Consider the following 20,205-nt stretch of genomic DNA (forward strand, 5'->3'; position numbering starts at 1 on the left):
CTCCAATGCATGGAAGGAGTGTCATGTTCGAATGAGAGTTTGGCTCTTGAGTGTCTGCGCTGTTTCCCATCTCTTCAGTTTAGGAGCTGAGACAACTTTTGCTGTGTCGAGTGCTAGGCCTCTGCCCCAGTTTTCACCAAACCTTGTTGTTGCAGAGGGGGCAGCTCTTAGGATGGCGGACGAGGCGAACGCTGTGAAGAAACCCGAGTGGATCGAGCCATGCGGGGGATCGGGGGGGAGAAGAATGCCGCTCATGGTGTCCAACACGCTGACCAGCGGCAAGGTGGAATTCAAACCCAAGGACGGCAACACCGTTCGCTGGTACATCTGCGGGCCCACGGTCTACGACAGCTCTCACTTGGGGCATGCTCGGACGTACGTGGCATTCGACGTGATCCGCCGTATCCTTGAGAACTTCTTCGGGTTTGACATCTTCTGCGTTATGAACATCACGGGTGAGTGCTGGAGGGTTTGGTGGGGGTCTGCTGAGGGCTGTGTGTGAAGATGTGGACGACAAGATCATCCTCCGAGCAAGGAGGAACCATTTGCTCAAGATATACAAGGAGAGCTGTCCTCCTCTAGCTAAGGTGGTGCACGGCCACGGCTGGGCCGATCGTTGTGACAGCTGGGGCAGGTCATCGAGGATGGAGAGTCCGAACTCGCAAAGGCGAAGAAGAAATTCAATGTGAATGGTTGATACCGCATCGCTACTTTCGTGACGCTTTTGGCAAGGACAAACTTGCTAAGTTAGAAGAGGATCTAGCAAAGGAAACGAAATCAGGTGAAAGGCACGATGTGTGTTGCTAAAGCATTTTGCCTCTGGACGGTGGCCGGAAATTGAACGATGCTCTTTGTTTGCGGTCTAACTTTGAGCCACAAAGGACAAAAGAAAAGCATTCAGGAGGAGATCGACATTTTGAAATACAAGCACAATCAGGTATATTGATGGTTTCCTCTGAAACCTTGGTCCCTCTTTCACTCCTTGCTTCCCTTCCTCCCCACTGTTGCCCGTCCCGTGCTGGTCACAGTGTTCTACTATGTCATCCTTTTGCATCCCTTTGCTCTATTTCATTTCCTCCTTCCGTGCGCTCTTCCTCCGTTGTTGTTCCACCCTTTTTCGATTTCCGTTATCGTTCGCGCTGAATGAAGAATGTGTAGGTGTTGGCGCAGGAGGAGGCGTTGAAGCTAGCTCAAGCAGGGAAGATGCAAGCTCCAGATCTGATTGACAAGTATGCGTGGAGGATGGTTGGAGGTGTTTGTGATCGGGCGAGTCAGAGTTGGCGACTTGTTGGCATCGAAGCTGGACGAGGAGCAAGGAGCAGAGATCCGAGACCAGCAAATCTTTCGCTCGCACGCAGCATTCTATGAGCAAGAGTACCACGAGGTGAAGATTTACTGGGGGAGAGATAGTGCTAGGGGAGGAAGGGAGGTGCTAGGCAGATGGAAGCGAGGGAAGGAGGCACTAGAGGAAGTGGGAGGGAGGAGGGAGAGGCAGGATGATGTGTAGAGAGCCCAGCAAAGGTCTGACTGTGTCCCAGGACATGAAGTCGCTCGGCGTCCGGCCTCCCGACGTGCTCACGCGCGTCACCGAGTTCATTCCTCAGATCGTCTCCTACATCCAGAAGATCATCGACAACGGCTTCGCCTATGAGGCGCAGGGCTCTGTCTACTTCGACATCCGCTCCTTCAGGTTGCCTGCTGCCCTTCCTCTCCTCTTGGCTGGGCTGACTCTCTCTCCCTCCCCTCCAGCAAGACCCACAGCTACCGGAAGCTGTCTTGGAACGAAGCCTCGATGCTCTCTGCGCTGGCGGAGGCGGAAGGAGCGCTGTCATCGGGAGAAGGAAAGAGGACCGAGTTCGACTTCGCGCTGTGGAAGAAGTCGAAGCCGGGAGAGCCCTCTTGGGAGAGCCCGTGGGGAGGGGGCAGGCCGGGCTGGCACATCGAGTGCTCAGTGATGGCATCGGAGATTCTGGGGGACACGCTGGACATCCACGGGGGTGGAATTGACCTGTGCTTCCCTCACCATGACAACGAGCTAGCACAAGCGGAAGCCTACTACGGGCATCAGCAGTGGGTGAACTACTTCCTGCACAGCGGGCACCTGTACATCGGGTACCAGAAGATGTCCAAGTCGCTCAAGAACTTCTTCACCATCCGTGAGATCCTCAAGGGAGGGAGCACGATGAAGGTCTCGGAGGAGGAGAGTGTCGTGCTGCCCGCCTACTCCCCCCGTCAGCTCCGCATCCTCTTCATGATGCACGAGTGGGACAAGCCCATGTACTTCTCCAAGGACACGCTGGACGTTGCGGTGGGGAAGGAGAAGACCTTCAAGGAGTTCTTCGGGGCCGTCAAGGCCATGGCCAGGGAGGACGTGAAGGGCGTCTCGTCTCTTCCGCAGGCATGGGGGGAAGCGGAGAACGTGCTGAACCGCAAGATCGAGGACGCTCAGAAGGAGATTGCTGCTGCTCTTGCCGACAACTTCAACACGCCGCAGGCCCTCCTGCGGCTTCAGGACCTCGTGACCTCTTGCAACATCTACATGAACAGCCCCGACGCCCGCGCCAAGTTCCTCCTTGTGAACAAGGCTGCCGTCTACATCTCCAAGATCTTCCGGGTCCTCGGCATCGACGACAACGGCTCTGACTTCCCCTTCCTCACCAGCGCGGGGGCGGGAGGGGACGAGGAGGTTCTGTCCTCCGCCCTCGACGCCTTCTGCTCCCTCAGGGAGGACATCAGAGCCGCGGCCCGAGCGAAGGAGGAGGCAGAGTGGTTCAAGGGCAAGGTGCAGACAGTCAAGTCCGCGGTCCTCAAGGAGCTTCACGAGGCGGCGAAGAGCCGGAGCTCCCTCCTGCCGCAAGTTCTCTCCGCCTTCGAGGGCTGGGTCGAGTCAGTAGCGCAGGCGGCAAGCGCTGGATCAGCCGCCTCCGACTACCTCGAGCTCTGCGACAGGGTTCGCGACGACGTGCTGCCTGCCATCGGTGCACCCCTTGCTCCTGCTCCTGCTCCTGCTCCTGCTCCTGCTCCTGCTCCTGCTCCTGCTCCTCTTGCCTCCCTGTCCCTTGCTTCTCCTGTTTTTCTGCCTGTTCTTCCTGCTGTTCTGGAACACTTTCCCAAAATTTTGCTCTCGGATTCTTTCCCCAACCTACAATGCTGTTGCTCTTTCTTCTTCTTACTCTCCTCCTCCTCCTCTCTGCCTCCCTGCCTTCTCTTTGCCTTCTCTTCCATGGCTGCTCTTCTGCCTCCTCTTACTCGTTCTCAGGGGTTCGCCTCGAGGACAGGCCCGACGGGTTCCTTTGGAAACTCGACGACCCGGAAGTCCTTGCGAGAGAGAGGCAGCAGAAGCTGATGCAGGCTGCCGAAGCGCAGAAGAAGAAAGTAGAGAACAAGCTTGAAAAGGTTCCTTTGCCCTCTCCTCTCCTCCTCCCTCCGTCTGATTCCCTCCACTGGATCCTACCTTTTCGTCACCTTCCCAATCCCCCTTCTGACCTCCCCTTCTCCTTCCCCTCCCATTTACCTTCCTCTCCTTTTCTTTACCTCTTCCATCGCTCTTCCTCGCTGACTCGTACCATTTTCAGGTGAGGAAGGAGCTGGAGAAGTGGAGCGGGTGCAGCGTAGCAGCGGGAGAAATGTTCAAACCTCTCACAGACAAGTACTCCAAGTTTGACGACCAGGTTCACTACCTCCCTTCTTCCCTTCCCGCAACCACCCGCCCTTTTTACCATCTTTCTCCCACTTGACCCCCTCCCTCCCTCCCTCCCTCCCTCCCTCCCTCCCTCCCTTTTCTTTCCTCCCTGTGTGTGCAGATACTCCCCTCCTATCTTTCGCATCCTGCCAGCTTGCCTCCCCTTCCCTCACGCCCTCGCCTCACGCCAAGAGCAGGGCATCCCCACGCACAACGCAGCAGGAGAGGAGCTGAGCAAGAAACAGCGACAGGCATCTCACACCTTGAGAGTAGGAGTGTCTGATGCATCGCAGGGGGTGGAAAAAGACTACAAGAAGAGAGAAGCGGATCATGCCAAGGTCCTCCTTATCCCCCCAACCCCCCCACCCGACCCCTTCTCTGCTCTTCCCCCGGCTTCCTCCCTAATTTCCAGCTTCCTCCTCCTCCCTGCCTCCTCTCCCTGCCTCCTCTCCCTTGCTCCCTCCGCTCCCATCTCACTTGGCCCTGTCAGTTCCTTGAGCAAGGTGGACAATCCTTCCTGGAGGGCAAGAGGTCGGAGATCGCGCAACTGGTGCGTATGCTCCTTCCTTGCCTCGCATTTCTGACTGTCTGAGCAGGAGGAGCAGCTCAAAGCTCTCACTACATGAGGATGTAACTCCTTGCTTCCTTCAATGAATCGTGTGCTCCCTGCCCCAGCACATCTTCACTGCTCTGCTCCCCGGGCAGGCTCCCCTGTCCTCGCTCTGCTCCTACCCTCCCCTGTCCTCGCTCTGCTCCTACCCTCCCCTGTCCTCGCTCTGCTCTTACCCTCCCCTGTCCTCGCTCTGCTCCTACCCTCCCCTGTCCTCGCTCTGCTCCTACCCTCCCCTGTCCTCGCTCCGCTCTTACCCTCCCCTGTCCTCGCTCCTGCTCCAGCCTCTCGCTACTGTCCTCTAGCGCAGACTTCTTCCGCCTCCCCCAACAAACTTGAGAGTCAAGCCAGCCCAGCGGATTAGTGAAGGGGCTCATACAGCACAGCACCTATGCAATGGAAGCGGGGGGGCGAGGCGACTGAGGCGACCATGGTACCTAGGAGAAGCGGAAGCGAGGGGAGAGCAGGAAGGAGGGAGAGGAGCAGATGTCTGCGCTCAGGAAGTAGAGGAGGAGGAGGAGGAGCAGCGGCGGCGGCGGCGGCGGCGGCGGCGGCGGCAGGGGGCGCAGCAGCAGGAGCAAGGTTCTCATCACGCTGCCTCGTCATGTTTGGTATGCAACCTTCCATGCTCTTCGTCGCTCTCTCCATGACATTCACCTTTCTAGTTGTCTTGACCGTCTCACTTCAAGTCCCTCCTGCCTCCTGTACCGCAAGAGACATCCCTGAACTCCCTGCTGTGCTGAACCATCTCCAGGTTTCCACCTCCCGCTCCTCGTCAGAACCTCTCATCCCTCCATCGCTCTTCGAGGACATGGCGTCACCTTCAAGAGCCTCAACAGGTGCGGAGAGATGGTCGTCATTTCCAGGCCTTCACATGCTTCTCCTCCTATGTAGAAAGGACCTCATGTTGCGGTGCCAAAATCAAGACCCTCAGGGTGATGAGCTGTGGATCGACAGGTTGTTCTCACCGCTCGTAGAAAAGGTGATCCCCACCTCATTCGCTCCCCTCCCCCGCCTCCCTCCCTCCCCCCATCGATCCATCCCTTTCTCGCTTGCTCGCTCGCTCCCTTCTTCTCTCCTTACCCTCCCTCCCTCCCTTGCCGTCTCTCTTCCCCTTGCTCACTTTCTCTCTCATCAGCCTCCCATCACATCTCACTTCTTCCCTCTACATCCTCTCCTTCCTTCTGACAAACTTATCTGAAACGCTCCGTTACATGCTTCTAGTTCTCGGAGTTGAATGCAGAGGAGCAGCGAATCATCGCCGCCTTATATCAAAGTGCATATTTCTGTCTCTGTCTCTACGTTGGAGTGCTTCTAGTCAAGATATACAAGGTACTTCAAGCATGTTGGTCCAGTGCAACTCTGACTAGGAAGCAGGCGAGCTTGTTCTCAACAAATTACTTCTGATGTGGCAGTGAGGTAGTCTACACATTGGTTTGTGACTAGGAAGGTCAACCATATTTGAGAGATACCTGTACTATCAAGTTGCTACAAATGTCAGGGCAATGAATGAATCGGTTCCTATCATACGCGCGATGTGATTCGCAGTGCCTGCAGTCTTTTTTTTTTCTAAGATTCTATTCGCATCCTTGCAAAACCACGTCACGAAAAATTTAACTGAGCTCATGGCGTTCGCTCACGAAAGAATTTCCGACAACTCCACTTGATACGCATATCCACCGATGCGAACGTGAATCAAGGATGTTTGCAAGTCATTTAAAAGGCCGAGAAAGCGCTTGGTGCAGAGATTCATGAAAATTGAAGAAGCTGCAGATGGAACAACTTGCGCATTTCATATTCATAACGGCGGCCTAGCCACTTCAAGGATCTTGCCTTCTTCAAAACTGGTTCACGACCAACGGACAACCATCACACTGATGTTGTCCTTGCCTCCATTATCCAATGCGGTCTGAATAAGTTTCTGCGACATAGCCTGCGCATCTGGCTCATCCTTGACTAGATCAACTGATTCCTGGTCGCTGCAGACGTCCCACAACCCATCACAAGCAATAATCACGAAGGTGTCACCATCAGTCAGATCGTCTTCCCAGAAATGAGGCTCGCTAATCACACTCTGCTTCATCGCGTGATCCCCTAGGGCTCTCGAGACTGCCAGGACGCCGTGAACGCGATTCATCGACACCCAACCACCACTGGCGGTGACGCGATCCTGTTCCTCCTGGTCGGAAGCTTTATGATCCTTTGTCAAACGAACAGCCTTCCCATCTCGGCATAAAACTGCCCGAGCGTCACCAGCATTGGCAGCATACAGCTTCCGGGTCCCATTCGCTTCCTCACGAATCAAACATGTGACAGCCGTTGCACCCATGTACAAAGCGTCGAATTTCAGTCTATCATCCATCTGCTCATATGCGCTCATAAAACTAGCTTTCACCGATCCATTTTTCCCTGGAGCAAGCTCCTTCTCCAGGAATTTGTGCAATTCGGCGGACGCAATGTCCGCCGCCTCTTTGCCGCCGTGACCATCATACACAGCAAAGAATCCAGCAGATTCATCTCCCATGAATGGCACTTGTATCACGTGTGTGTCCTGTCAGTTGTTCAGACAACCCATCGAGCAGCACAGTGCAAAGAACCTCCATCGACTTCCTCCACTTGAGGTTCTCATCCTCGGAGAAGCCAACATCAAAGTTCAGTACCATGCTTTGCAGCTAAGACGTAATAAAAAATCCAAATGTTCAGCGTTCTGCTGCTTCAAAGCTGATAAAAGGATCGTCGCAAATTATGCCATCTACAGGTCTTCTAGGGGCAATCCTGGCACTGGAATGAAGTCAGGACACTAGAACAGGACGAGTTCGAAGTATGGTAGAGGCACTTCTTGATCTACCACATGTTATCTATACATCACACCAACAAGGAGGACATCCTGTTGCATTGGCGACAGAGCAAAGGAAGCGCTCACGGAAAATACGTCTTGGCTTAACAAGGTGCAGAGAATAGCACTTGCCAACTATCTTTACACAAGAACAGCATAAATGAGGAACTCATATAGAGTCTGATGCAATGCGAGAGGAACTTAAAGGTATTTCGGTCAATCGTGCATGAATCGCTAGCAAGCATCAAAGAGAGATAAAGTGGAGGAAACAAAAACATAATTCCGCGGCAGAGTCCCCTTTCCTCCTCACCATCGATACCTAAACACCCAAATATGACAAGGATTTCAACTACATGGATTAACTCGATCTCAAACCATTGCATGCTCTCTCTTCAGCGCATTAACCCATCCTTTCTATCCATCCTCCTGCCTATCTCGCCATGCGCGGCGGCGGCGCGGCACAGCACCCGTTCGACCGGGGACAGCTGTTACCACAGGGGGTATTTTGGTTCGTACAACTCAAAACCTTGGTTTTCAAAATGCTTGTGATTTGTACTCCAAAAATGCATCAATATAATGTAAGTAAAAACTGATAGTATGAAGAAAAGGTACTGGGTGGGAAGTTATTAGTTGCTGGCTGCTGTACCGGTAGAGGACCTGCAGCCTAGATGGGTCCTATGAGACATACAATTATCCGTAGCATTCTATGACCTGGTATGAACTCTCTACAGATTCACAGAACATCACAGGAAGTAACGAGGTAATTCCCGGCATGACCCATGTCGACCCCCTTCATCCACCCTTTATCCTTTTGTTTTAGAACTACAGGGGTGGGTACTTCGGCTACCCGTCTGATTATACATCTCCTACCCCCCACCCTCTAAATGGCTACCCCTACCCGCTTGTTTCCACAATTCCATTATCGCCACACCCATTTTTGGAGGTACCCTACCTACCCCTCAGAATCAAGAACCTTTTTAACACCAGGTCTGGATTGGATAGGACCCCTACCCCTCCGTTCCACAACGAGCCTTTCTGATCCATTTGATACCCCTACTACAACGAAATCACCCCACCCTTTATCCGTGACTTCATTCACCCTACCCAAGCAGTCTCAACACAAAACCAGCACCAGCACCCCTCCAATGTAGACGAAATAACCCCATGATTGTATCTGTGGTAGGCCTTTGGGGTACCGTTCACTGCCCTGCACCCCTTTCCTAGCCACCCCACCCCTAGAATATATAGGTCTTGCAAACCAGGATATCATAGTCATCCAGGAACATCAGGCTTGAGGGGTCCTGACTGTTTTTTTTGTCAGTCTGCTCGTCACTTCACTCCCGGCGGCCGGCTCATATCATGGCACCGGCGGCGAGTCAGCAGGGCCCACTGGCACCGCCGCGGGCCGTGCCCGCCGGGCCGCGCCCACAGGGCCGGGCGGGCCCGGCCCGGATCGGACCGTCCGGGATCATCCGCCGGCCAGGGCCGCTCGAACTCGGCCCCGTCAGACGGTCACCGGTGCCAGGACGGGGTCCCGGGCCGGTCCGATCAGTCGCCGGTCTGCCCCGGTCACTACTGTCAGTGTGACTCCGGCGGCCGCGGACCCGGCCCGGCCCGGTGACAGCCTGAGTGTGACCGTACACTAACGCCGCCCGGCCCGGCCCGGCCCGCGGAGGAGTCCCGCCACTTCAACTTGCAGGCTTGAAGAGTCACTGGCACGCCAGGCTAGCCTGGCAAAAACATTGAAACACTGCCGCTTACGTTGAAGCAGTCTTTACTCAAAGTTAAGTTAAGTTAATCTTTCGGGGACACAGGGCCCCTTGAGGGGCCCAAATCCCCCCAAAGGGCCCTGATTTGAAGACCCTCATACAGCATCTTCCGAAACGGAGAGGGCGCGAAAATGGTGGCATACGAAAGAGGAGGACGGGCACGTTCCGTTGATGAAAACCGCACAAGAAGAGACCCATCCATTGCTGAGATAAGACAACTTGAAGATGACAAAATCTGGGAAATCGCCGTTTTGTTATCGAAAAGCATGTGCTGCAAACAATTTATGAAAGTGCTTGCAGGCATGTCGCGCAGTGTGAAACGGTTGTATGAAGGACTAGAATTGAATCATAGGTACCTAATCGAACTTCAGATAGTGAAAACTGGATCATCAGAGCTATATTCATTGTTTTTTGTGCGATCGAAATCAGCAAATTCACAAAATTTGCTTTTTTCTGCATATTTTGATGTGGCGTTTGGGGAAGATTTCACGGGGAGCGGTGAAGTCTGGGTTGTTTTGGTATTTCATGGACACCCCTCCAATAGACAGTTGGTTTGGAGACGGATTGAGCTGCCGTGCCGGAGGAATCTTCGAGTTTGTGCTGTGGAAGGAAATTCACAATTTGCTATGTAGTCCTCGCTAGTTCTGTCATGCTCATCAAGTAGGCATCTAAAAACGAGTTGAACCTAACGTCAGTGTCATGACGATATCGTCTCCTTCCTTTTGTGAGATTTCACTTGCCTATGGATAATTCATATTGAGGTGAGAATATGATGCTTTCATGGGCTCGCGAATGTTGGTGTTGATACGAGTGCAGGAATGTTGGAACTGAGGTTTGCCCAGGCTTTTCATGTAGGAAACTCCAGTTGTTCACTCGGATATTCATTGCTCGACTCATGGAACTCGATTTAGGCATCTGGAACTCAGTTCGTATCTGAAAGAAAGCTGCTATCACAGCAAACATGGAGATAATACTCCACTTCCACGCTTGAATTTCGAACAGTATTCTTGAAACTTGTGAAGAAACTTGTCAATCCCAATGATGAACACCTAAAACTATGTCTACCATTGCAGTTTGATGCGTGGAGTAGACTTTCTGTGACAGAGCCGCCGAGTTTGAACGCGGACAGGTGTTTTATTCAGACCTCGCGTCAAACTTGGTTGCAGAAGGTGAAAAAGAGGCCCCTTCCAAATCATGCATTTGCGGACGCAATTGATCATGAACCACCAACGCAACCATCTAGAATACAAAGGTGATCACCTCTTGTATGATTCTGATTCAGATTTTCTTAAATTCTTTGACGTTCCATGTTGTCACTCTAGCATAATTGCAAGTATGTGTCGAAGAGGGGAGGTCAACGAAATAGTTTCGTAATGCAAAATTGAAGCATTTTCCCATTGTCGAGGCTCGTGATGCTTTGCATGTGCTTCCTTGAGATGATTGAAGATGGTTGCTCTCTGGTTTTGGTTCATAAATGTGGAAACAAAATCATGAACAATGTAAACCGATCCAATGTTGGAAATTCACATTTAGCAGACAATCCCAACAAAATCATGAGCGAGAAATACAAACAAGGTACAATACGCAAGAGAATGAAAGGAATTGTCAGTCATAGATATAGATTTCGAGATCATAAGGGTTTGAGCGTTGTGCAGCTTCATGATTCCAGTCTATTCACACTGACATTCGGTCTGAATTCGTTGTGTCAGGAATTTACAAGCAGAAAAACTGTATAAAAAGTCCATTTGTCGTTGTGTAATAAGCCTACACTCAACTATCTCTGACTTGGACAGGTTCAACAGAGTGTAAAACATCGGTTCAGGTGGGGATTAGTGCACTTGAATGATCTTTCATCGCATTCAGAATGTAGAGAAGAAAATGCAGTACGAATCGACAATGATTACCGATGACAAAAAGAACTGTTGAATCAGTTTGATGAACTTCGACATGCTTGCAATATGTTCATAATATGAAAATGCAATCGAATGAAGTGTTCAACACACTCAACATGCTTCCATTGCCATCTTTGGGTTTAGGGTTCATGAGTTTGGCGAGGCGACCAAATCACATTTTCATATTACAACATGATGAATAACTCATGATGTTACAACTTTCTCGTGAGTCATATACTTTTAGAATGATCTTGGTTGTGATTCAAGTGCAAGAAACATGTTAAAATATCAAGCTACATCCTCATCATCAGCTTTCCTGCGACTACCGCGCGCCATTGTTCGGCAGTAAATAGACCCCCACCACATCTCCAAATACCCCTACCCTATACTTTGACTGCTTTGTGCTTTGAAGCAACCGGGACAAATCAAAAAGCGATGGACCCCTACCCTATTAATTTCCCTAACCCTAAGAAAACTTGCCGAAAATCAAGAAAACGGCAAAAATCAAGGTCTGCAATTTGTGTCCCCGAAAGATTAAACAGCTTACGCACCGTTCAAGTTCGGCTGTTGTACCGTATGATTCGGGCCGCAGCCTGGCACGCGCCGAACCGGATCATCAGCGGGCGGCGACCGAGGGGCACGGCCGGAGTCCAGCGGGGACAGGCCGCGCAGAGAGACAAAAACTGACGCGAGAGGGAATCGAACCCCCAACCTTTCGATCTGGAGTCGAACGCGCTACCATTGCGCCACCACGTCACGATGGTACTCTTGCGAAATGGAGGTCATGACCTACGGCAATGGCGGCCGCCATCAGGACGGGCTGAATGCAGAGGCCGTGCTGTTCAAGACCGCGATGCGCAGTGAAAGTCTGAGGTCTTCGTCTCCTCGCCCTCTCCCCGAACAACCACCATCGACCTTCCACCTCCTCCCCCGCTTCCTTGATAGCGCTATAGTCTATCCCTCACGTACACTGCAAACCATCCTGTGCTGTCCTCTTTTCCATTCATGTGGCCCCTCCTCCTCCCATCTCCTCCCCCTTCCTCCCTCTCCGAAAACCGTCAATCTTTGCTGTTGAGAGCATACTCCTGTATCCGCATTCAGACTTCTCTACATACCATATGCGACTGATCCATTTGCTTCTCCCTTTAGTTCAGACTCCCGCTTCGCGGTGAAACTTTGCGATCTGTTTTCAACAGGATTGCGCAAAAGACCTTTCCCTCCTCCCTCCTACCAGTTTAGTGAAGATTCTCCATGGCCCCCGTGTTAATTTCTGCATATCCTAAAGAGTTTTATGCTCAACCCTCTGTTCGTAGATGAAAAGCGATAGGCAGTTGAAGGCTACTCATGCCCTACTCGATCGTGTGATTTGACTGTGCTTGGAGCAAGCAGGAACAAGGGAGGGGAAGTTGAGAGGTATTCTGATGTGGCCATCAAGCCACATGTAGTGAGCAGAAGGAGCCAGATCGACTGACCAGAGAAGGAGAGAGGAAGGGAAGGGAGGGAGAGCTGGAGAGCAGTCCGTAATCTTATTCTTTTAGAAGAATATCAATAATGAAAGTTGATACCACCTGGGGTTGGCAAAGGTGCCAGACGCTATGGCAGATGAAACCAATCTTCCCTTCGAATCCCCACCATTCATGACGACCGTGGAAACCGGAGAGTCAGAGTTGTACATCAGGCCTTTGATAGCCTGAAGCGCAGGATACCCTCGTTTCACAGATGCTGCGGCGAAGGTGCGGCGATGCTATCTGCAGCACAAGTCGTGAGAGGGTCGATCAGGAATGTGACTGAGTATGCGCACCGGAAGCGAACGAGGGAGGGCTGGAAACGCCATAGCTCGTCTGGTTTGGCAACACAGGTACCTGCGATGCGCTGGGAACGAAGCCCCTTGATGGCTTCTTTATAGCGACGAAGAAGGCGCAGTTGTAGACGGTGTGCATCATTGAGTTGGGGTTCTGTGTGTAGTAGCAGGTCCGCTCCGACTCCTCCTTGACCTCGAATCCGTAGTATTGTATGATGCTTCTGAGCTCCGAGTAGGAGAGCTCGGTAGAGTCCACGTCCTGGGAGTCTGAGTAGTGATAGAGGAGGGGTCCCAGGTTGATCCAAATCCCTCCGTCAGCCAGGAGCGTGTGGATGTGCTCCACGTACTGCACGACGTTGGAGGCAGTGTCCAGGAAGAAGCATGTGGCAACGCAGTCCCACTCCCCTCGCTGGTTCCGGTACACTTCCAAGAAGTCTCCCGCCACCATGCTGAAATCGACGTTGGGCGGCAGCCCCCCCGGGAGCTCGTCAGGCACGAGCACCTGCTTCAGCTGATGGGCCTCCGCATCCCACACGTTGGAGGACGAGAGGACCCAGGGATGCAGAGCGAGCATCTTTTCTCCCGGCGCATAGTTGAGGATGAAGTTGGAGGAAAGCAGCATCTGGTATGAGAACTCGCAACCCTGGGCAGAGAAACCCAACTTGGCGATGTCGTACGTCAACCTGCCAAGCCCAGCTCCTGGGAGCAGTACTCGAAGTTGGTATCGTTGCTCGATCGGATAATGGGAGTAATAGTTCTGGAGCGCATCTGTGATCGGTTTGTAACTTTGGTTCCGTTCGCTCAGTCCATCCGAGCTCCAATCCCGAACGAATTGCCGCAATGTGCATCGAATCTTGTCCATGTCAAGGCCTTGTGGCGAGATGTAGCTGAACTCGGTCCTTGCACCCTGCAACAGGTGACTGTTGCCAGTGAATCCACTAGCATGTGCGATGATTGTGTTCAGGAAATGCTGGTTCACCTCTATACACTGCTTCTGCGCGCTGAACTTGGCGGGTAAGTGGCTCAGAATTGCCTGATGAGCTGGAGGCAACCGCGCGTAGCTGACTTCCGCCTTGCTGACAACGTTCAGAGCATGCTCTCTGTAGAACAAGAACGCCTTGACCACGCTCTCGAAATGCTCGCACTCCGCCCTCCTGGTGTCGTCGGTGACGTCGACGGAAGCCATGCTCTCTTCCTGAGAAATGGTTGGAGAACGATGTTTGATGGAAAGAAAGTCGAAGGCTCCAGCTGATCTATGGAGTGCTGGATGTTGGAACAACCTAGCAGGCTGTGAAAGGGGTGAGTCTAGCGCCTGACAGCAGAGGATCCAGGTAATGAGCAACAAGCAGGGGTAATTGATCCAGATTGTGACCTGAGGCAATCGTGTTAGTTAAAAGCGGTCAAAGTAGCACAAACGTGAGCAGATCAATAACATGGTGATGTAGTTCATCCCTCCATCCGAGCACACACCCCACCAGCTCCCGGCGCATGGCACGCGGACGTAGTGCCATTGACTCACCTGTATCCTCTCATCGAAGGACAACGTGTCCACAGCCCTATGTCCAGCTCGAGCTGAGTGACGCACGAGCTAGACAAGATGAAGGAGCTCAAGGCAGGAGCCAGTCTTCTTCCTCAGCCTCTCTCCCGCCTCCCTACCGCACGCTGCATACGGCCGGTCCGCTGCTGCCCATGGCGCATCCAAGGGGGCAGAGGGGCTAGGAGAACTGAGCTCTGACAGTTTCTTTTTTCTTTGTTGTACACCGGTAGTTTACTATATTAAGTACCCACCCAATTGTCACGAAGGTGACAAAAATAAGAATCATGTACCCTATCGTTCCATCATGGTAGTCGTTACCACCCATGTAACGATCAAGGAACCTGCGATTGCAATAATGCAGGGTACGATCGGTAAGAGCGCACTGGATGCAGCAGGCAGGAGGCAGGAGGAGGGAGGAGGGAGGAGGGAGGAGGGAGGAAGAAGGAGGGAGGAGAGAGATATGCTCTCTGGCTGTAGCTGTGCAGAGGTACCAGGTAACTGTGAGCTTGTGGTGAAGAATTGATGTACAGAGTGTGTGATGGATCTTAAAGACAAGATTGTTCAGCTCCGTTTCAGAAGTAAATTGCTACATTGACGATTAAATTTTGATCGCACTGGGAGCATAACATATTCTTTGAAGTTCTCGATAGCAATTTTCAAAAAAGGATGATTGCACTCCACGATGGAATTTAATAAAGCTGCCTACCGTGTTGAAAATGAATAGAAAAGTCATATAGATTCAAAAAAGATGTACATCAAAGATACAAGTTGACGCCGGGTAACAAGCAGAAGGTAGTATTCGATCTGTTCTCTTCCGCAAAATTCGCTCTATCCAGATGGGGAGGTATGTACCGAATGCTCGCTGCCGGTGGGTGTAGAGGATGTCACTTGAGACGAGGTGGTCTCGTCTAGCTCGGAGTTCCCATGGTTGGCTGAATTCGCCGCCTTCAGACAGACACCATTTGTCTCCTCCACCTGTTCAGCAACCCTGTCCGTGTTCGCCTCCTCGTCCGCCGGTCGTGAGCCGATGCTGTCGTCATGTGGACGATCCTCGAACTCCATGTTGTCGCCGCCTGATTCCTCCAAGGTCTCCTCATGCTCACTTCCTTCCAGAGGGTGTCCACGTGCCCCATCATTGAAATCGTGATTGTCGTTGCCCGGATGTGCCGCTTCGAGGGAGGGATCATCTGACCAGTCAGTCAGCACGCACATGGGATCACTCATCCAAGAGCTCTCGCACTGGGTGTCTGAAGGGCAGGATGGTCCAGCGCTTCTTCAGCTGAGATCCGACGGTTCGGGTTCTTGACTAGCATCCTGCATTAGCCTGTTAGACGGGGTAGAAGGGTGTGGAAAGCAGAAGGCACCGAGAAACAAGGTCAAGCATGTCACTGTTAATACGATAGGGCGAGTCATCAGGGATCTTCAAGGCTGCAGTTATTTCCATTGGATTCCATCGTGGAAACCTGTCCCAGTGACGTCAGCTATGTAGGAACGAGGGGAGCTGGAGAATACTGCAGAATGTAGTTTGGGAGAGATGTGACACCCGGCCAGTCTTCTTCATCTGAGTGTCATTCAGCACCGCAAGTCAAGGCAAATGTACTCTGTGTGATTACTTGGTGTTCCAAAAAATTGAAAGATCACGAGCAGGCATTCAATCTCTGTGTTGCACGAGAACAAGGGCGAAAGGTTCATCATTTCCTAGAAGCAAAGCATCAAGATTAATATGTCTCTTGTCAGCAATCAATCCTCACAACTAATATACATCCAAGGCTCCATACGTCGATCTGAGCTCCATAAAAGGAATCACCCTTCAACGAAATGTCAACACACCAACAACACCCCAAAACACTTACCAAAATGATTTCCGGAGGTCTGTACCACGCTGTTACCAGACGATCGGTATATCGGAAATCCGGGCCAAACTGCAGAAAGTTACGAGAACGTTACGGTGAAGCTCAAGCATTTCAAGACAACCTGCATGGCGCGTGCCATTCCAAAATCCGCAACTTTTGCAAAATCTCTTGTTGCATTCAATAAGATGTTGTCGGGCTTGAGGTCTCTATGAATTATTCTTCTTGCATGACAATATACGACCTGAACATAGAAATCATCAATTCTAGAACGATGAGAGCAAGAATGTTTCTTCTTGATTTACCGCTGACAAGATCTGACGAAACAAGTTCTTAAGCGTGTTCAATGGCATATGTTCCAACGACTGGTCCTGCGCAGGCATCAAGAGAAGCTACTTTGATCAAACTTCAAACCTGTCGTAATTCAATCAACATATCCCTGATCAAACCAGGTTAGATTCAAAGACAAGGAAAATGGTGTCAAATCCCGCTTACCTTAGGTTGCATGAGCACAACTCAAAAACGAAATAACAGTGATTGTCATGCATGAAGATTTCATGAAGCTGGCAAACATCAATCAGAAAAAAATACAAGCGCAAAGATGTCGCGTCAACCTGTACAATGTTTGGATGATTGAGTCTCCTAAGTAGCGCACCCTCTCTCAAAACTGTAACCTGACGAACGGTCAGATTCAACCTTCCGCACGTCTGGCATCCTACTGGTACTCCTTGATCATTAGGATCGTGGGGATCTGAAAACACTTCGGCCCTCTTCATCGCAACTCGTTGACCATTGGTTGTGTCTCTAGCCTGATGCAACTTTCAGCAATCCTTCCGATTCTTGTCAAACTAAACAGACCACAAAAACGGAACCATGTCCTCCTGCTCGGAGAAAATGAAGCTCGGTGTATCTATGAGTCGATTAAATCTAGGCTTTCACGTAAAGGACTATACCTTTGCATCGAGCAGCTGCGGGATTAAGTAAAAATCGCTTCCTTCGAAGCTTGGCGAGGATCCGGTAAACTTGCTCTCTTTTACTCTTTGTTTCCTAGGAGAGGAGCGGTTTGTTTGTTCGCAGAGAACGCAATCATATAGAACAATCGAGATCCAGAAAAATCTTTAGACGTTTCTCATGTCGTTTCCGAAGATAAAACCAACTGCAGCACGTATCTTTCATGATCCGGTCAAAGACAGTGGCTCTAAAGCTGCTCTGCTTACCTGGGGGAGCGGTATGGCTGGAAAGATGTCACTTCTCCAGATCTTTCCTGCAGACAAGGAGCACTTTGAAGCTCAAAGTACTGTCAGGAAGTCGCTGGAGGGAGGAAGGGAGGGAGGACTAGGAAACAGAACACGTATGATTCTCGTGGTGGTGAGGAGGAGAGGACAGTGCCGGTCGGGGTGCTAGAGGGTGGTCAACGAATCAACATCTGGATGGGGGTGGGGTGGAGGGGTGGGTTTCGATTCAGGTTGTAAAAAATAGAGGGGGTGGGGTGGGATGGGATGCAATCAAGAAGCCGTAGGGGTGACCTACCTGATAAGGGTCAACAAGCGTCCTGAACAGTAGTGTAGGAGGGTACTGGGTTGGTCTTTGGGGGGTTGTCATGCTCAAGGTAGGGTACTGGACTGGGATTGTGGGCACGGATGTATGGAATGGTAGGGGTCTTGCTGGGTATGCCAAAGGGGTGGTCTACCAAAGTTACCTCGATCAACAACTGGATTGCCCGAAAGGGACACGAAGGGGTGGGGGGTAGAATAAAATTTCTAAGGGTGGGTGGGGTTACAAAATTGGTGGGTGGGGCTTTCTTCTTTAAAATTCCGCACTAGGGGGGTTGGGGCATCCTGAAGTAAAATTTGACACCGGTCATATTCATGGTCTAATGAGGGGTGTGCGGTTAGCTCTAGTGACGATGGGGCCAATGGGGGGGGTGGGGGGGGTTACAACAATGGGTCAAATGAAATAGGACGACAGGGTGGGTACATTTCTTTCACCCAGCACCGGTGGTATCCCTTGCTTCACAGGACCTACCGTCGAGACGGAAAGTTCTTTGGTGGACCTAATGGGGTGGTGTCAGGTTTCTAGGTAGGTAGAACATTTTGAAGAAGGGGATGGTAACTCCGAACACCACACCTGCTTTCTACATCTTGTCGAAAGGGGGTGGGGTATTGAGTTTGGGTAGAGGGTTGCCAAAAAATTTGACTTCTGTGTCTAATGTGGGGGTGGCAAGGGTATAGGGGTCATGGAGGGACGGGGGTCGGGGGTCATTAAAAGATCGTAGTTGATATTGGCCACAGGGTCCCACCTCCTGAAAATTCATTACCAGATACATTTCTCGCTTTGTAGCACGAGGGTGGGGTCTCTTTATTGACCCGGGGGGTGCTGCATGCTTGAGTCAGAAATGGCAGTCAGGTGACAACAGGGGTACCGCCGGGGTCGGGTACCGTGCGATGGGGTAGGGTTAGAAGTTTTTAAATCGGCGGGTGGGGTAGGTGTGGGTCAGAACCGAATCGATGTGGACAGATGGGTAGTAAAGGCCTGTGAATCTCTGTGAATCCTTGACCGGACAGAAGATCAACTTTCTCAAGTTTCTGTGCCGCAAGCCTCGGCACAAGAACACCGGTCACGGTACGGTATCTGAATCGGATCCCTGAGGCTTCGGCGCGGACGGGGCTCCCGTCCGAGCGGCGGCCGGCGGGCCGGCCCTGACTGAGTGAGCGGCCGCGGGCCTGGCGCCGCGTGCTACGGTGACTGGCACTCACCGTGCCCGGCGTTCACTGCCGGGCTGGCCTGCCGCAGTGCGGCGGCCGCCGCGGCGTGCCACAGGCTGGCAGACCGTACTGGGGAGTACGATAAACAACGGTCACTGAGCCAAGCCTATTTACCGCCCGGGCCGCCGTACTCACTGTGACTCCGCGGCTAGTTACGGACCGGCGAGTCAGAGTCAAGTGGCCGGGCCACTGACTCCGGGCCGGGCGTGACCCGGTGTCGGAGGCTCAGTGCCAGGCCCGCCACGCAGTCATATGCGGCCAGCCTGAGCCTGGCCTGGCAACTTCTCAAGTTGCCACCGGGCAGTGACGGTATGTATGTGGCCCGGTGGGTGGGTGGGTGTGTTGTTGGGTGGGTGGGTGAGTGGGTGGGTGGGTGGGTGGGTGGGTGGGTGAGTGGAGATTTTGGTGGGTAGGCCGGAGGAAAAGTTAACCCAAAAAAGGGAATCATAAAATATATATTGAAAATATCTGACCTCTCAAAATGTACCTACGACCTTTCCGCCACTACCCCCCAGCTCGTCCACCACCCACCCTATAAATCACTTTGAAAGTCCTACATTGCTGGTAAGGCAAGGACTAAATACCCTACCCACTGTCGTAGAACCCAGCAACTTTTCGAGGGAGGGGTGGTAGCAGATCTCAAATACCATACGGTAGCCTACTAGTGTGTAAAGTAATCTAGTGAACTAAGGGATGCAGGGGGGGTGGCTCCCTCGAGGGGAGAGAGGGGAGAGGGGTCTTTCCGACTGCTGAAAAGGGGGTCAGGCAGGGGGCCCGGGTGGTAGTCCAATGTCGACCTCTCAAAAACGTACTGGGGGAACGATTCGTGCAATGCACGGCAACCTCGCCGAGTCGGCTCCGACAGAGTTCCGCGCACCCAAGGGTCGTGGCCTCGCGGCCGGATCTCAGACTCCGGGCCGCCACGCTTGGAGTAAACTTATGTGACTGGTGGCCCGTGCCACCGTTGAAGCCTGTGAAGTTGCCAATAATATTCACGGTGAGTTCCGGAATAAATTGATATTGAGTTCCCCTTTGGATGAGTTTCGAATGCCATCAGTGATGCGCGGCAAGCCTTGGTCAGTCGGACTCCAAAGCCTCAGGCTTCACTCGTCGCATTACTAAAACTTCCGGGTCACGGGTTAACTTGTGACTGACTCGGAAATATCAGACTCGGTGACTCGGAGGCCCGGGACAACTTGAAAGTTTACAGTGATGCCGGGCCTGACCGTGACGGTGACCGCGGCGCAGTCTGATTCACTACTGAGTCAAGTCTCGCCGCCGCTCGGAGCCTGTAAGTTGCACTGCACAGAGTCAAGTTTCAAGCCCAGTGTTGTGGCACGGTGACCGGATCACATGATGCGCGACTCACTACGACTCGTGACGTCACTGCCTCCCGGCGGTGATCGGACTCGGCCGCCTGTACTCAGTGCCGCCGTCACTCATCCGATCGGACTGCCAGATGA

General features: G+C 52.2%; 5 protein-coding genes and 1 non-coding gene across 6 annotated transcripts; 1 reads left to right on the forward strand and 5 right to left on the reverse strand.

Moving 5' to 3' along the window:
• Nucleotides 1–244: 244 nt before the first annotated feature.
• On the forward strand, nt 245–4,308 carry GUITHDRAFT_156824 (cysteinyl-tRNA synthetase; the record flags this gene model as incomplete). The annotated part of the gene is made up of 11 exons (XM_005841884.1): nt 245–455; nt 505–587; nt 733–781; nt 1,272–1,384; nt 1,539–1,690; nt 1,750–2,761; nt 2,900–2,978; nt 3,260–3,396; nt 3,576–3,671; nt 3,880–3,951; nt 4,279–4,308. 11 exons carry the CDS (start codon nt 245–247, stop codon nt 4,306–4,308), a joined length of 2,034 nt encoding a protein of 677 aa, XP_005841941.1.
• A 1,553-nt stretch (nt 4,309–5,861) lies between these two features.
• Nucleotides 5,862–7,075, reverse strand: GUITHDRAFT_91497 (hypothetical protein). Its single transcript, XM_005841885.1, has 2 exons — nt 6,890–7,075; nt 5,862–6,843 (listed from the first exon to the last, which is right to left on the reverse strand). The coding sequence occupies exons 1-2, from the start codon at nt 6,953–6,955 to the stop codon at nt 6,142–6,144; spliced, it is 768 nt and encodes a 255-aa protein (XP_005841942.1). The 5' UTR covers nt 6,956–7,075; the 3' UTR covers nt 5,862–6,141.
• A 2,579-nt stretch (nt 7,076–9,654) lies between these two features.
• Nucleotides 9,655–9,860, reverse strand: GUITHDRAFT_149922 (hypothetical protein; the record flags this gene model as incomplete). The annotated part of the gene is made up of 1 exon (XM_005841886.1): nt 9,655–9,860. A coding segment is annotated over one exon (206 nt), but the record flags the coding sequence as incomplete, so codon positions are not given.
• A 1,613-nt stretch (nt 9,861–11,473) lies between these two features.
• On the reverse strand, nt 11,474–11,545 carry GUITHDRAFT_t5. The gene has a single exon. It is a non-coding gene; the product is annotated as a tRNA-Trp (tRNA).
• Nucleotides 11,546–12,450: 905 nt separating this feature from the next.
• On the reverse strand, nt 12,451–14,195 carry GUITHDRAFT_159108 (hypothetical protein; the record flags this gene model as incomplete). The annotated part of the gene is made up of 3 exons (XM_005841887.1): nt 14,110–14,195; nt 12,652–13,962; nt 12,451–12,537 (listed from the first exon to the last, which is right to left on the reverse strand). Exons 2-3 carry the CDS (start codon nt 13,774–13,776, stop codon nt 12,451–12,453), a joined length of 1,212 nt encoding a protein of 403 aa, XP_005841944.1. The 5' UTR covers nt 13,777–13,962; nt 14,110–14,195.
• A 1,152-nt stretch (nt 14,196–15,347) lies between these two features.
• GUITHDRAFT_63148 (hypothetical protein) lies at nt 15,348–16,221 on the reverse strand (the record flags this gene model as incomplete). Its single annotated transcript, XM_005841888.1, has 7 exons — nt 15,348–15,428; nt 15,500–15,590; nt 15,640–15,688; nt 15,741–15,825; nt 15,879–15,935; nt 15,981–16,049; nt 16,099–16,221. Coding segments are annotated over 7 exons (555 nt in total), but the record flags the coding sequence as incomplete, so codon positions are not given.
• Nucleotides 16,222–20,205: the final 3,984 nt, after the last annotated feature.

The sequence above is a fragment of the Guillardia theta genome (genome assembly GCF_000315625.1).
Source record: "Guillardia theta CCMP2712 unplaced genomic scaffold GUITHscaffold_2, whole genome shotgun sequence".
Classification (NCBI taxonomy): domain Eukaryota; class Cryptophyceae; order Pyrenomonadales; family Geminigeraceae; genus Guillardia; species Guillardia theta.